This window comes from Labrus mixtus, chromosome 7, assembly GCF_963584025.1.
Source record: "Labrus mixtus chromosome 7, fLabMix1.1, whole genome shotgun sequence".
In the NCBI taxonomy this organism is placed as follows: Eukaryota; Metazoa; Chordata; class Actinopteri; order Labriformes; family Labridae; genus Labrus; species Labrus mixtus.
In genome coordinates this window covers 9,674,614-9,691,211 of record NC_083618.1, presented here as the reverse complement: position 1 = coordinate 9,691,211, position 16,598 = coordinate 9,674,614, and the positions used below count along the sequence as shown (strand labels likewise).

General features: G+C 40.6%; 1 protein-coding gene across 2 annotated transcripts in view; it reads left to right on the top strand.

Annotated features, from left to right (window-relative positions):
* Positions 1 to 16,598, top strand: part of LOC132977808 (low-density lipoprotein receptor-related protein 1-like) — a 93,680-nt gene that overhangs the window by 28,031 nt on the left and 49,051 nt on the right. For both annotated transcript variants that reach the window (XM_061042660.1, XM_061042661.1), the window contains exons 3-9: positions 896 to 1,033; positions 4,749 to 4,868; positions 5,386 to 5,514; positions 5,637 to 5,900; positions 12,987 to 13,149; positions 14,330 to 14,552; positions 16,345 to 16,534. In XM_061042660.1, coding sequence (XP_060898643.1) covers positions 896 to 1,033; positions 4,749 to 4,868; positions 5,386 to 5,514; positions 5,637 to 5,900; positions 12,987 to 13,149; positions 14,330 to 14,552; positions 16,345 to 16,534 — 1,227 coding nt within the window. The remainder of the gene's footprint in view (positions 1 to 895; positions 1,034 to 4,748; positions 4,869 to 5,385; positions 5,515 to 5,636; positions 5,901 to 12,986; positions 13,150 to 14,329; positions 14,553 to 16,344; positions 16,535 to 16,598) is intronic.

Here is a 16,598-nt window from a genome sequence, read left to right as displayed (position 1 = left end):
TGACATTTTGCTTATGTTTCTGCCTGCTGACTGAGCAGCTCTTATTGCAAGCTCATGCAGAAAGAACAAGTCTAGTAAATCTAGTTAAGAGTTGCTCACAGATATCCCCAAAATCCAACCAGAGTTTGCTGCTGGACAACGTTAATGTATACATTAGAGAAAGTTCAACATTTATATACAGTATATATATAATATATATAAAAAAAGGAGATGACAATATGTGATATGTAAACAACTTGGATAAGTGGTAAACTTATCAATTAATGAAAAAGATATCAAGGATTGAAGCATTTTTTAAGGATTGAAGGTAACATGTATTTTTTTAAGAAGTCATAATATCTGATTTCAATGAATCTCTGATATCTTTCTTAGATCTATCTTTGACTTTATTGATAGATAGATAGTTAGATAGATAGACACACACTTGTGTGGATCCCTCAAATGCTGTAATCAAGCAAGATATGTAAAGAAGACCTTTTTTATTTTATTTGTATTTTTTACAGGGTGAACAAAAACTTTTATTGGCCAGAATAACAATAGTGCACTGAAACACTATTTTTTATTAAGAAACTAACAACTATAATTAAGAATCTAGCCTATATAAAAAAAAAAAAATAAACTTAACTGAATAAACCTAGTTGTATCAGCACATATCAGAGATAAAATCAGCCGATTCCCATGATATCCGGCTGATATTATCTCTGATAGGCGATTAATTGATCTGGCTCTACTTTAGAGGCTAATCTAACAGGATACGGACTACTTATTATTTGTAAGATTATTACTATAAAAGGCTACACGCGTGTTTAAAAAAGTTCACATTTTTAAATGCAACAGCACTACTTATTCTGTCCTGACCTTTTCAGTAATCCGTTTTGGTGTTTGTCTCTCTCAGGTCCACACAGCACCATCTCCCGCTGCCCTACCAACGAGTACCAGTGTGGAGGAACTGAACTCTGCATCCACATGAGCAAACTGTGCAACGGGGCTCCAGACTGCACCGATGGCTGGGATGAGGGACCACACTGCAGAGGTATCACTGTCACACAATACACAACTACAAATACACATATCTGTTTTTAGCAGACGTGCAGGTTAGTGATACAGCTCTTGTGTTAGTGTGGATCATGTCTGTGTGAAAGAAATGGGAGAAAGTGAGAGTGTCTGGCTGGTTTCCTGTTATATTTATGGCTTGCTTATCGTACAGTTCTCACCTCTGAAATCTTCACACTGTGTGAAGTATCAGTGAAGTGACAGCAACAGACTGGTCTATCAGATCTATGGAAACAACACTGGATTGTGCTTTGTTATGTGTTATAGAATTCTGTGTGTGTGTGTGTGTGTGTGTGTGTGTGTGTGTGGTTTTTATCAAGCCACACGCATTCTCCACTCTCTCTTTAGACTCGACCTAATGATGAGTCTGTAATATGTGACATCCTGTATGTGGATATATGTGAAGCAAGCTGTCATTACATAATTCTGTTAACGCATTAAATAAGGGAAGTGGTCATTTTGAAACCACAAAGACATTTATGATGAGGCCGATGAATATAATGCCCTTTATAAAAATGTGCTGATCTTGTTGAACATAATGAGAGAAAATAGATCTTGATTGTGCAAAACAGTACGTATATAGTGTGTCTGTGTCGGAGAGATGAGCTGTTACAGGAAAGAGTGAAGGTCTAAAGGGAAGTAAAACTTTTCTGCATGAAGTCATATCTGTGTAAAGGTTAGCAGAGGAACACAGTCAATGGTAGATAATTCAAATATGTCCATCAAGCGGCTTTGTCTTTTAAATTGTTAAAGCCAAATAGACTTTAAACTAGCTAGCAGAAGGGCGCCAGTTTAGCTCAGTTGGTACAGCAGTGGCTCCATACACAGGCGATGTAGTCCATTTACATGACTGCAGGTTCTGATGCTGTTTGGTGCATGTCAAACCTCACTCTCACTCCCCATATATCCTGTCCTATAAAGTCCTAATAAAGGCATAAAAGCCCCCCAACACATACACATACACTCACACACACACACACACACACACACACACACAAACCCCAACAACAACAATAACAGAACAACAAGAATCTAGCATCACTACTGCAGCACCAAGAATGTGTAACCTGATGTTTGTTTTATCTGTTTCATAACCTTGATTTGTCTAAATGAATATTTTGATAATAGTCATCCCCACATTTCATATCTCACCTTCTGCTCCATCAAAGTCTTACAAATTATATTGTTTTTGAAACATAGTAAAACAAAAAATAATACTTATTATTCTATGTGGAGGCTCTGATAATTAAATTGGCCTGGTTTGTGCATTCGTCTCTTCTATATCTGATATTTTTCACCAGTACACCTTGAGTGGGGATGAAATATTTATTAAAGAAACATGGAGCGAGGCATGGAAGAGGACATCAACATTTCATGAACTTTCAGGCCGTGTGTGTGTGTGTGTGTGTGTGTGTGTGTGTGTGTGTGTGTGTGTGTGTGTGTGTGTGTGTGTGTGTGTGTGTGTGTGTGTGTGTGTGTGTGTGTGTGTGTGTGTGTGTGTGTGTGTGTGTGTGTGTGTGTGTGTGTGTGTGTGTGTGTGTGTGTGTGTGTGTGTGTGTGTGTGTGTGTGCGTGCGTGTGTGGCTGTTTTTCATGGTTTAAACTTTGGTTGAGGGTAAATGTCAGAGTATGTTGAAATCGTATAAATTATTATGTGTGTGTGTAAATGTATATATGTGTCAGTCACATTCCTCTTGTTGATTTTGGTTTGTTTTCTAAGGCGTCATTTCATGTAGTTTAGTTTGGTCCAATGATCAAATATTTAGTGTGGTATGTGTCACTTTAGGTTGTTTACATAGTTGCCCATGTTGGTTCTGTAAACACATCTCAGTTGTTGGGTGCTCAGACTTGTTTTGGAAAATTCCGGTCTGTAATTTGACCTGTGGTTGTCTCGCCAAGACTCTAGTGTGCAGAGTCTTTTTTAACTTTCTACATTATTCAATGAACTGTACATGGATTAGTATCAATGCAATGCAAGGCAAGTTTATTTTTATAGAGCAACATTCATCCATAGAGAAACTCAAATTGCTTTACAACGTTAAAAACACAACATTAAGAATATTAAAAGATAAGACATTAAAAGATCAAATATATTAAATAAAAGATATAACAAATGTGACTTTAGGCACAAATAAGAACTTAAGATACAAATTATATTTAAAAAAAAATAACATACTGGTAATGGTCATTCATCTGCTCTGTGTGCCTAACAGTGTTTTTAGTGCTTTGAAGTCCCTGATTAAATAACCTTACCTACCCGATGGACACAGATTCAGCTACAATCAGGGCGCTGGTTATATGCAAAAAAAAAAGTAGAGCAAATTAGGAAACCAAAAGTCTGGGATAACAAAAGGTAAAATTGCACAAAACAATGAAAATCTGCTGAGCCTTGTGGTTTCTTTTTTCCTTGTTTCAGCACTTAAAACAGTTTGAAACTTTTCAGGCTGCAGTATAACTTCACAATCGATTTAAGGGAATGTATTTTCTGTACCGCAGGAGTACAGTAGGTATAGTGCAGTCAAGTATAACACCAAACTGTGGGTGTTTGTTTCCTTCATCCTCAAAGTGTGGTGAGATTGTTGGTCCCGTTTCTCTCTCTCTCTCCGGAGGTGTTGCGTTAGTGTGAATCTTCCTCCCCTGTTTCTGGGCAAAGTGAATCACTTGTGACTGATAGATCTCAGCCTGGGTTGACACGACTGTGTTTGTTTGACTATGACTCACTGTATCTCACAGGATGCGCACTGCACTGTTGAAAACTCTGCTGAGATTCAATTATGAGACGGTTAGCTGACTGGAAGGTGTGACAATAGTAGCATTGTGTGCTTGTGCCTTTTTCCTCATTTGATGTGTGTGCAGTTTTGGAGATGTCAGGGTTAGAGCAGAGGAACTGATTGTGGTTGAGGTACAGAAAGATTTCCATTGTCAGAATAGTCTCTTCCATTTAAAGTTTAATGTGGGTTAAACTTTGGGGGGAAAATCCTCTCTCTTAAAAAGGCCTTAGTAGTTTATTGATTTTACCAATATGAGTGGAAATTCTGGGTCACCCATTGCCTAGACTGGGTGCCGATGGACTAGCGGTTAGATTTCCCCCCATGTCACTCAGGACCAGCCAGTAATGTAGGTGTCATATAGATTTAAGAATGTGTTGTGTTTTCAGGTAGAGATGTCAAAACAATGTGACATAATACTGTGACCTCGAAGGGTTAACTTTTAAAATCACTAATATGTTTAACTCCTTGTGTCTGTGTCTGGTTAATGAGCTCTGATGCTGAACTCTTTTCTCTCATCTGTGGCTCTGCCTGGTAGAATATTGTGTTGTTTTGTCTAAAGTGCTGACGTGAATTTAAACAACATTCATCATGACTCAGTGTGGATCTCATCTAATGCTGATTGATGATGAGCTGATGTGTCTTCAAGCTGTCTGTTTGTTATTTGTGTGTGTGTGCCTCATTGGCAAGAAAGAGGCCTCAGAGAGTGTAGGTCAACAATTTAGCCACCTACATCAAATATTTATGCACTTCATCACCACGCTGAGCTGTAAATATTCCCCGTAAAGCGTTTACTGTGATAGCTTGAGCAGCACCTGCTCCTTTTACCTACAGGCACACCTCTCATCTGCCAGAAATCACAATGTGCTACCTAAAAGCTCACTCCTGTCTTCTCCCTCCTCCCCCTTCCTTTTCTTTGTCTTTTCAGAGTTTATATCCAACTGCTCTCTCGCGGGTTGTCAGGAAAGCTGTGCGGTAACACCAGCAGGACCTGCTTGTTACTGTAAGAGCGGCTATGAGATCAGTCAGGATGGAAAGACATGCAAAGGTGAGTTCCTTTATGCAATAGCCACGCTCCATGAAACCTGTGGTTAGGCATGTGCTGCAAATATATGTCTTTGCATTTTTGTTCATCACTTTATATATGTAAAATTCATCAATAACTAACTCTATCCTGTAAGCCTCGGTAACCTGTCAGGTAACTCCTCTGGCTGCTGAAGTTTCTGTGAGCCCAAAGCTGCAGCAGTGTTTACCCAGGTTTTTTCCAAACTGAATCAAGTAGAGAGCATGCAGTGGGTAGTTCAGGGCGCCTGGGAGATTGGAGCATCCCCCGCAATTAGAAACCTTAAAAGCTTAGCAACCTTTAAATTAAAATAAAATGATTCATTTGGCAGATATAGTTGAAATAATGTCAAACATGCCAAAATGTAACTTGTTTTTAACAGTGTGGCATCATTGTGTTTTCATTTTTAGTCATTTGTCATGTTTTCAGTCCATTTCCAGAAGTAGACTTTTTTTATTTGCTCTACCTGAGCAGTAAAACCATCACTTGTTACTTGATTCAGATTTCGATGAGTGCAGTGTGTATGGGACCTGCAGTCAGTCCTGTACCAACACTGAAGGATCCTACACCTGCTCCTGTGTGGAGGGCTACCTGTCCCAGCCAGACAATCGCTCCTGCAAGGCCAAGAATGGTGAGTACTGTACCAGCAGACAGCAGCAGGACTGAATACAAAACAGTCTTGACAGAGCCTGTGGGGATTTTCTGTAGATGTTCCTTCAGTCAAGCTTGAAGTCATGTCGATGTTATTTTCAGTGCCAGTAGACCGGCTGCCTGTCCTGTTGATCGCTAACTCCCAGAACATCCAGGCCACCTCCCTGAGCGGCACCACGGTCCACAGTCTGCTGTCCACCAGCACCAAACAGACCACTGCCATGGACTTCCTCTACGCAGAGGAGACGGTCTGCTGGATCCATGTGGGTGACTCCCCCTCATCCACGCACCTCAAATGTGCCAAGATCCCCAATCTGAAGAGCTTTACAGAGGAGAGAGTCATCAACATATCGCTCAGTCTGCACCGTAAGTAAACCTAGGACATATTTATGAAGTAGTTCTTCATATATTCACACAACAGTAGAAAAGGTGACTGAAACGGCAACAAGTCAAGTAATGTGTATTTGAGTGATTGCATGTGAGCGTGTGTTTATTTGTGTGTGGTTATTTTAGTTCTGGCGGCCACATGTACCAGGAGCAGATAGTGACATGTCATCTCATGATGTAATAATGCCACATATTCTAGTCCTGGCTGTAGGGTTTGCTATTGTCAGTGTTCCACACAGTTCAAAAACACAGACCTTCTGTATTTAAAATGAAAAACATTACTGATCGCCACATCACAAGTCATGTTTTTGCTTGATTTGATCCTGTGGAAGACGCAGGAACATTTATATTTCATATATAAGGAAGAGGAAGAGCTCTGTATCAGCATGCTCTCAAAAAAAAAAAAAAAAAAACATGTTCCATACTTCCATTATTCTTGTCTGTGGTCTGACAAAAAATGAAGCATGGATGAAATGTAAACTGTAATACGTTTCAAGCTGGAGAAAGTTAAACATGAATGTATTGAATAAGCATGAAATATGTTTTATTTCTGTTTGTTAAAAACAGTAAAACTAGGTGGAATCAGATGTTTTCTTTGTCCCTGTTGCTATCTGTAATGTGTCTCCGTCTTTCTAAAATACAACCAAGGAGTTAGACTTTTAGGTAATTGTGATTCAGCTGGGTTTTTGTTCTTGGATATTCTTTCTTACCCATCAGGAAAGGGTGTTATAGAGCCCGTCCCCGGGAACAGGCCTTCGATAATCCTACCTCTGGATGCTAATGTTTGTCAGATTTTCAAAAATATATTTCCAGGAAAATGTAGCCAGACTGAATGGAGCATAAATACCTGTGGAATAGACGTGTCCTCAACATCTCTTCTCTTGTGCCTGTGAGTCAGACATATTGTTGTGGCTGCACATTAAAGGCAGCTGTGCTTTTCCATGACTTCAGTTTCTTCAGAAAACATTTTGTTCTTTTTTCCTGGAGAATTGAAACTAAAAGTTGGCCTCTGGCGATCTTAAGGGGCGTGAATGTACACAGATGAGTATACATGCGTGTACTGAGCGTAGACAACCTGCCAGCTTCTCTGCCCTTCCTTTATCCTTTCATCATTCAAGGCCCCGAGCTTCTGGCCGTGTGTTGGCCTGAGTTTTGGGCAGCTTGTCGTCTTGGTGATTCAGAGGCAAAGCAGCAACAGAAACAACACATTTATACAAACAATTGCGTCATGATTGTCCTACAGTGTCTTCTCGGAAGTTGGTTGCGTATGGTTTGACATGGTCGGCATTATCATAGTTATCTGCAAACATCAGTTAAAGGAATTTATACTTTATGCATTTCTGTCCACTGTCATTATTGTATTTTGTGCTTCTGCTGCTAAATAGTACAAAAGCCAATGGAACTGTCAGTACTTACAGCTATGTCATTTGTGACCATCTACTGTACTTACTTTCTAATAAAATATCAAAGTGCGCAGTTAGCAGCTCATGCTAACAGGGAGCTAGGGAGAGGATGTCTGCCACACCTGCACAGTCTTTATAATGATCTAAAAAGTTCAATGACCTCTTTATTAACTAAGGTTTCTTAATAGTTAGAAAGACACTATGTTCTAAGATGTGAGTGGTTAACTTTGATATCATTTTATTATTTAAAGCCAAATTTCCAGAGGGTTTACTGCAGACATATTCAAATGACATGGAGTAACACCTTAGATTTATTACGCTTCTCTCTTGCTCTTCGTTTTTTTTTACTTGCGTACAAGAATTAGGAGCATAGTGTGCAGTGGCTTGTCTCCGTTCAAATCTCTTTTCCACAAGGACAGCGATTGCTTTAACATCGCAGAAATGACTTTCTCAGTGCTGACCATCAGAGAAAATGAAACCACCGAATGATGACAGTCGAGCTGCTCTGTCCTCCATACGCACGCACAATGTGGTCGAGCTGTCATGTGGAAATATGTTTGTTTCACATCAGATGATGACAAGCTCCAAACTATAAGAATTATGCATGAGGCGGCTGTGTCCCTCACAGAATTAACATGAAGATCGAGCCTGCAGTACCTCTCTGTTTATTCTGAGCCTTGCTAATGGAACTTTTGTTATTAGCATATCATACAGAACAGACTGTAATCAATCAGGCTCCATAACCGACTGTTTTAAAATTAAATATTCTGTCATTATACAGAGTTTATTAAAAGTAATAATGATCAGAGTAATTGAAAAACAAGGGTTTGTTGCTGTGCTATAATGGTGCAGCTTTACCCAAACCTTGGCTCACATTGGACTCGACTATTTAAGAAGCAGAAAAATCTGCAGGAAATTCCAGCAGCTTTAGCTGGGTTCTCCACGGCTGTCCCCCACACATGCAAACTCCCACACACACTGCAGCAAAGCCTTCTTGAACACAAAACTCAAAGACAGAATGTGCACACAGACAGACAAAACGGGGCTGCCTTAAAGAGCATTGGCGGGATGCTAATCATTAATAATGAACGATTAGAGCAGAACTGATGATGTAAACAAACAACTGAAGGGATCGTCTTGTGTCAAATTGACAATATTACAAAATTCTAATCTAAATGGAAGATACAAACTAAAAAACAAATATATGCAGAAGAAAAGCAACCAAATCTCAGGCGTACCCAGGTATGAATCTTCATGTTAATGATGACTGTAGCTATTATGTCTAAAGGTCTTAGGTCTTATGTCTAAAAAAACAGCATAACCCATGTCAGCAGAAAGAAAATACAAAACACAAAAGTGCAGGATTTTGTCGTCTGTCCCAGTCAATAATCTGGAGTGACTGTCGAGACAGCAGAGTGGGTCTCTTTGACCGGCCGCTGGCGTGAGTGTGACAGAATAGGAGGAGCAAGTTTCTACCCACAGTCAACATAGAGGAAGCCCAAAGCAACTAATGGCAGGGGTAAACATGCATCAAATGATGTGCTTGTGGTTGGAGTGACTCATGACCCCAGTATGCCACGATGAGTTGTCCAGATGTGTCCCTGCCCCCCGCTGCTCTCCCTCGCTCTCTCTCTCTCTCTCTCTCTCTCTCTCTCCCTCCCTCTCCCTTACTTTCATTACATTCCCTTTGGCTGTTTTTTCAGTCTCACTTTCTTCTGCCAAATTACATGACACATCCACGTAGTCTCATTCTATATTTGTCCCCGTCTCTAACTTGCCATTTCTAATTATACAAGTCATTGTCAGTCGTGAAAAAAAAAAGGAGTGATGTTAGGCCCATGTGACAGTAAAAATGTAAGAACAGCCAGACTGCATAAACAATACCATTTGCAGAGCACACACAGCGCATTTTAAACATTTGTTGTTGTTTGTTGATTACTTTCAGGGACTCTGGTGCATCTAATTAACATTTCCTCACAACTTGGCAATTCATTGTAAATTGCATGACTATGCTTTGGACATTATTTATATGAAGCAACTTTTGCATGCATATGCTTGTCAAGGTGACATTAAGTTTAATCAGTTATTCTAACATAGGGGGGCTGAGAAGGCTCCCTGTGTAAGTGAAACAGCTCAACATTAAGTATTATATGTCAAGCTATGCACAGAAGGGCTGATTCCAGAGCTGTCACTAAGCCGCCTCTCTCTCTGCTTGTACTGAAAGAGCTCCAGTACCTGCTCAGCGAGCCACAGCGGTCTCCTTAGCACAGACACTGGCCTGAAATCTCCTTAAGAGGTCATGTGCTGTTAAAAGGCAAGGCCGGTCAGCACATTTTCAAATCTTCTCTCAATTCAACACTTTATTCGGCTTTAAACCATTCCCCCTCTGAGCTAGGAAATACATTTCAGTGCTTCAAGTTATCCAATTTTTCCTGTCTAGCTTTGTATTTCTTCTGGGTCTGAACAAAACCACACACTAAATTTGCGTTGTTTTTTTTTTTTGTCATGCTCCCCCCCCCCCCCCCCCATCTGTGTGTTTCTGCTGTGACGCCTTCTCCAGATGCTTTAGGGAGTGTTTTGGACTGCGGGAGTTTGGCGAGGTGTAGTGGGGGTTGGGGTGCTTGGGCAGTTAGGGTTAATGCTTCAATCACAGTTTAAAAAAACGACACGATTAAAAATATCGTGCTTTAAACGTAATACGAGTGATCTCACTACACTATGGATACCCAGTGTTTGAGGCAAAGTACAAGCACGTCTCTGTAAAAATGTATGCCCCTCACTTGTTCTCTCACAAACTCTGACTACCGTTGCTACATTTTGAATACATAATCTAGACATCCACTCACTCGCCTGTTGTTTTCCTTGGACCAACAGGGATGAATAAGAAAACATGCGGACAACAAGTTGTTTAGAGAAAGCTGGGGGAAAAAATGAAGAAGGCAGTCGGTTCTGTTTTTTCAATAATGCCGTGTTGTTTTTTATAGCCTAGTTTCAGACAGACAGAGCTGCAGTTAATGAATCCAGACTGTTTTTCCACCTCTGGGGAACAGACAAAGGGGAGGGATAGGGGGATGATGCATGGAGGAGGAGAGAGAGAGAGAGAGAAAAGGAGAATGGGAGGAGATAGAAAACGTCTTTGACCTCACTGGAGCCATTTTGGAAAATGGAAAGCAGGCGATGAACTTTTTTCAGTCTTCAGTAAACTTTTAGAATATTGCACAATCCCCCCCCCCTTTTTTTTTTGTTTATCTGTTGCTTAATCAGTGAATGAGCATGTTGTTGGGCAGCTGGAAGCATTTAAATGGAGAACTCGGAGTTGAAGAATTGAGAACACCTTTGGGAATACGCCCCCCCCCCCCCCCCTTTCCCCTAAACCTCAGAAATGCTTTTACACAACGACCAAGTTTGCCCGAGTGGAAATCGGATCACCCCTTCCCTCTTTCTTCTCTCTTTTTTCTTCTTTTCTCTGCATTTTTCTTTTATCTGTTTTCCACTTTGACTCAGACTAAAAGTTTCTGAGTGCCCCCCCCCCCCCCCCCCCCCCCCCCTTTGCTTTTCACACTGCAGAGAAGCGTGTCAGTTTTTCGGAACCTTGAGTTCTCCTCTGGAATTTCTCTGAATTATTTTGAATGTGCTCTTATGGTGAGGAATCTGCTTCGTCATTTCCCCAATGTAAGCTTTTCCTTTCCGGCTGGAGAAAATTGATCCTTGAGTTCCCCCAAATCATCACAGTGACCCAGTCGCCTCAGTAAACATACCACCTTATTAGACCTCCACCCTTAGCACCTCCCACTGCACGACCATGGCCCCCCGCAGCACGACTTTCACCCGGTGTCTGAGAGGTTGTGTGAGAGTCAGTATGTTATTGTGTGTGGATGTGGAGAGCAGAGCTTGTGGCAGCTGTGAAAATACAAATCCTGTGGTTTGTAAAGCCCTCCTCCCCATTCCTTCTTTCCTCCCTCTCTTCACTCACTCTCTTGCCCATTCAAATGTCCATGTATAGTTTCATTTCACTTTTTAAGATTTCTTTATTTAAATAAAAAAAGTCTGTGCTTGATGAAGTATGAGTCAGTCCCTTTGCACAACCACAGTCAGAAATGAAATGGAAATGAACTGTTGCCTAATGACAACTTTTCAACAAGATGTCTGTTTGTGCAATGCTGCATGTTTTCATTGAGCTCAAGGGGCCAAAACCATCTGTTTTTATTACTACATTTGTATTGACAGTATCAACTACGCAGGCAGACCTCTGTACCTGTCATCGTATTTTAAATTATTGAAAAGCATTGTGCTAGCTTAATTGAGGAGCTTACTCTTTTATTAAGTTTATCTTTGGACTTTTATGTCTGTATCAATAAGTCAGTGGATAGAGTTGGAAACAGGGATGAGAGAGTAAGGAATGACATGCAGGGAAGGAGCAGGGGGTTGTAGTTGAACCCTGGCTGCCGACTTAGAAGACAATAGCCTCCGCACACGGGGCGCTTTACATGACCACTAGTCTACACTGAGCCCCTGTAGAGCTTATTCTTACAGTTTTTATACTGTTTGGTAGTTTGATTTTTTTTTTCAGCAGTGCATGACATTTAATATACTGCTTACATATTTATTTAAATATATGAATTACATTAAGTTTGCCATGAAATCGCTTACTCTAGCTGTGAAATACTTTGAGTAAAAATATGGAGTTGAATAAATGAATACAACTTCAGAAAAGAGCAAGAATCTCACGTCAAATACAATGTTAAGGCGGACTTTGTTGCTCTCCACCACTTACTTGCTGCAGTAAATTGATCATCCTGGACCTTTAATTCCCTCACATCTCCTTTCATTCAGCTTTAACAATAGCTTTCTGTCTCTGATCCTTGGCTCGAGCTCACTGTGGCTGAGCTGGTGTTTGACGAAAGGAAGGAAGAGCAGGGGATGAGACAGAGAGGGGTATATTAATGTCTCATGTCATTCCTTTTTTTTTTTTTTTTTTTTTTACTATTTTCTCTTCTTCCATACCCTCCTATGTGGTCCTGAACCGCATTGAGAACAGTTCCGACGAAGCGGGGGTATTCTAGTGGTTTTTTTTCTCTTTTACAGGCTAGTCTCTGTTGAAATTCTGTAGACTGTAAATTTTCCATAAAATGTGTGTGAAGCCATGTAATGAGTCTAAATGTTTGATTTTCATGCATGCCCAGCCTGCCCCTTGAGCTGAGAGTTTGGAAAAGAAATATAACCAAAAAAAAGCACAATCGTCATGGCTTAGCTACATCTCTGCAACATCTGACACCTTGAGGCACCAAACAGTCTGTCTCACTATCTGTCCATCTGTGCAACTTTGAATGATAGACATGATACTTAGACATATGCTAAGTTGTGTTGTATGTCATCTCATTTGTCAGTCAGGAAAACTACACTAAATACAAACCTAAAACTCTGGACTGTGTATGAATGTGTGCTTGTTTTTGCAGCTCTTGAAGTAGCTTCTACACAGTATTGCTGACAAATGTACTTCATCACATGACTATGAGTCAAACCTCTTACTCATCTGTGCAAGTGTGTACAAAAACATCACACACTGAAATTGTATACCTTCTTCCTGTATCTCCTGTGTCCACGTCGAACCCCCTCCTCTCCTCTCCTCTCATCTTGGGACCCCCTCTCTCTCTCTCTCCAGATGTGGAACAGATGGCCATTGACTGGCTCACCGGAAACTTCTACTTTGTGGATGACGTGGACGACAGGATCTTCGTGTGTGACAAGGACGGGCAGACATGTGTCACCCTTCTGGACCAGGAGCTGTACAACCCCAAAGGCATCGCCCTGGACCCCACCATGGGGTCAGTTAGACCACTTTCTATCTGTCTAATGCATAACAAAGGCACACACACATGACATGAAAGGAAATATACTATAAATGTGCACATACCTTAAAATTCCCTCTAAGTAAACCTTGCAAACTAACAGTTACATGAGAGCAAGAAGAGTCCGTTTTTTCAATCTGTCATTGTTACCAAACTTTTAAACAAGTTGAAACGGGGGGAGGCCAAACGGAGGCTTTGACATTGGAGTAATTGAGTACAGATGTTCTGTTCCTCTGTGGTATGCTGATGGTAGATTTTGAGTTTGAAAAAAACCCCATGATTTTGTAACAGCTATGTTGTTTGGTACCAGCCTTTATCACTGAGTTCCTCAAAGTGTTTGTATAACTGTGGTGCATGTTTTTGTGAGTGTACATATGTCTGAGCGAAGGAAAATGAGAACATCTGTGTGTGTGCGCTAAGTTGCTCGGAGCTGCGTGCGTTCCTGCACATATCCTTGGCTGTAGTTGGTTCTCCCAGTAACAAGGTTAGGTGGATTCCCAGGAGCTGTTTTCTTTTGTTAGGTCTGCAGGGTCATTAGAGGGGGAGAAAAACAGCAATAAGAACGAATAACAGAAAATAAAATCCTTTGTTGTTCTAAAAGATCAATGACCACTTCTTACATAGACATTTTTTTCTGTAAAAAAAAAGAAGTAAAATGAAGTTTCTACTGTTCTTTGTTTGCTGGTTACTGGTTTAGGAATGACTCGCAAAGTTTTTTTTAGGTTTCGTTTTGACAGGAAATCCCAAGATATTTGATAAGTATAATTATGTTTTTGTTTTTAGCAGCAGTGTTAAACTTAGGAAAATAAAGATTATGCTCTGACAAACTTTACTTGATAAATCTGGTTTCCAGTGTAAATGTTTTCCTTCAAAATATTCCCTGACTGAAAAACTACAAATGTTCACAAATACACTCCAGAAGCTCCAGAGCCTTGAAATAACTAGGGATACTCAGCCAATCCTCATCATTACTCCTAAACTGGATTTAAAATATAACTCCCACTATCTACCATGAGACATGTCTCCTACTGAAAATCCTAATTATTATTGTCTCCTTGCGCAGAGGCTAAGCAATCAATTATAACAAAGATAAATGAGCCAAATATGGAATCTTGTCCATGTGTCCTGATCAGGTCTGATCCTTTGTTGTCCACAGGAAGGTTTTCTTCACAGACTACGGTCAGATCCCAAAAGTAGAGCGTTGCGACATGGACGGCCAGAACAGAACCAAGCTAGTGGACAGTAAGATTGTGTTTCCGCATGGCATCACGCTGGACCTGGTCAGCAGGCTGGTGTACTGGGCTGATGCATATCTGGACTACATCGAGGTCGTGGACTACGAAGGCAAGAACCGACACACCATCATCCAAGGCCTGCTGGTAAGAACAGCTACTGTTCATAACATTAGCATCGAATAATCTATCTTAAATCTGCTGTCTTGTGAATCCTTTATAATGTTTGAAGAACTATAAAGTGTGCTTTATTGCTCCCTTTACATTTATAACACACCTGATGTTTATCCTGTGTGCTCCCATGATGTCTTCTTGCACACTGATTAATGAGCAGAGAAAAGATGGTGGACATTTGCCTTTTCATTCAAGTGGCTGATTAATTCTGTCTAATACTGAAGCTGTTGTTTAGATGTTGCAGCGCTGGTGAAGCACAGAGGGTCTTAAACGTGTTGCCATGGCTTTAACTGTGATTTGTAAAGAAGTAATGGCTTCATTTACTCACCCAGCCTGAGGGAACAAAGACAAACAAACTACTTCTCTTGCTCTGTGTGTGTGTGTGTTAGCACCTGTTATAGGACATTAGAACTTGCTCATCCTTCAAGTAAAGGTTAAAAGGGAGGTTGTTATTGATGGGGCTTAGTGTGGGCGGTTTTATTAAGAATGTTTATCTTTACAAAGGCCTGACATACTCTCTTGTTAAGGTGAAACTTCAAAAGTTGAACATGCGACCAATGCTAAGAGGACTGTAGCCTCTGTAAATGTTAGTCCTGCTCCACCAACTGAGCTGAACTAGTACCCTATAACTAATGTGTTGTTTTTAAAAAAAATTATTTTGGCCTTGTTGCCTTTATTAGATAGAACAGTGGTTAGAGTAGAAAACCAGGGATGGGGGGGAATGGCATGCAGGAAAGGAGCCACAGGCTGGACTCAAACCTAACCTCTAGGACATCTGCCACCCACCAATATCGTGTTTTTTGGACAGTGTGATAGCTCAGCAGGTCTCCATAGAGAGTGTCACCTCAGCAGAGCTTTGCACTTCAGCCTATGATAGTAACATTTTTATCTAACTCACTGTCCGTGTCCCTCTGCGTGTCTCTCTTTGGTCCAGCGAGCTCCTTGCAGCCTACCACAATGACACCTCAGGTTTACTGCCGCTGCAGACACGGCCTCATGGGACACTGAGTCACTGACTATGTTTGGTCAGATCAAGTCCTAGTCCTGCTTTTCTTCCTCATTTTGTCAGATAGAGGACTGATTTGTCAGTGATTTTCCTTCTTTTGGAGAAGAGGAAGCTATTCTGGTTCCTCACAGTTCTACCCTTTACATCACCATATAACACTATTGTGTACCATTAAGCAAAAAATAAATATAGAAGAACCAAAGCCAGAGAGCTGCCAGAGATGTGTAACAGGACACCTCTAAAAGACTTCTGGTAAACAGTTAACAGTGCACCACAACACAGCAGGTTTTTAAATTAAAAGAAACCATGGCAACGATACATCTTGTTGCTACATTACTATTTTACAGTCACTTGTAAAATATAACTAACCATGGGGAAAAAGTTACTAAAAAGATTTCTTTTGAACATAGAGGATAAATTATATTTTTGTGGTAAGTGGCCATGGTATAATGGCAGTAATGGACTGAGATTTTTTTCCATATAAGAAATAGGATGGACTCACCAGACTAACCGGAGTGAATATCACATTGAATAATGAGATTTTTATCCATCATGGTCCAATATGTTTATATAAGGGCATAGTACATCCGGAAACAAACATCCAGAGTGAAAATCAGTGGGTGTAGAACTGTCTTTTATCCACAACACATATTTTATGCTTACCAAGTAAAAAACATTAGTACAAATACCATCTTCCTCTCTGTTACAGTCTCCCTTAACTGCCTTTGTATTCTGACTTTCCATTTTCCCGACTTAAAGATCGAGCACCTTTACGGGCTGACTGTGTTTGAAAACTATCTGTACGCCACCAACTCAGACAACGCTAACATGCAGCCGAAAACCAGCGTGATCAGAGTTAACCGCTTCAACAGCACAGACTACCAAGTGGTGACCAGGGTAGACAAAGGAGGAGCACTGCACGTCTACCACCAGAGACGCCAGCCGCCAGGTAGACTCAAATGTTTTTTTTATTTTATTCACTTGTAAAAACTGTATTTGTGCTTCTGGTTCTT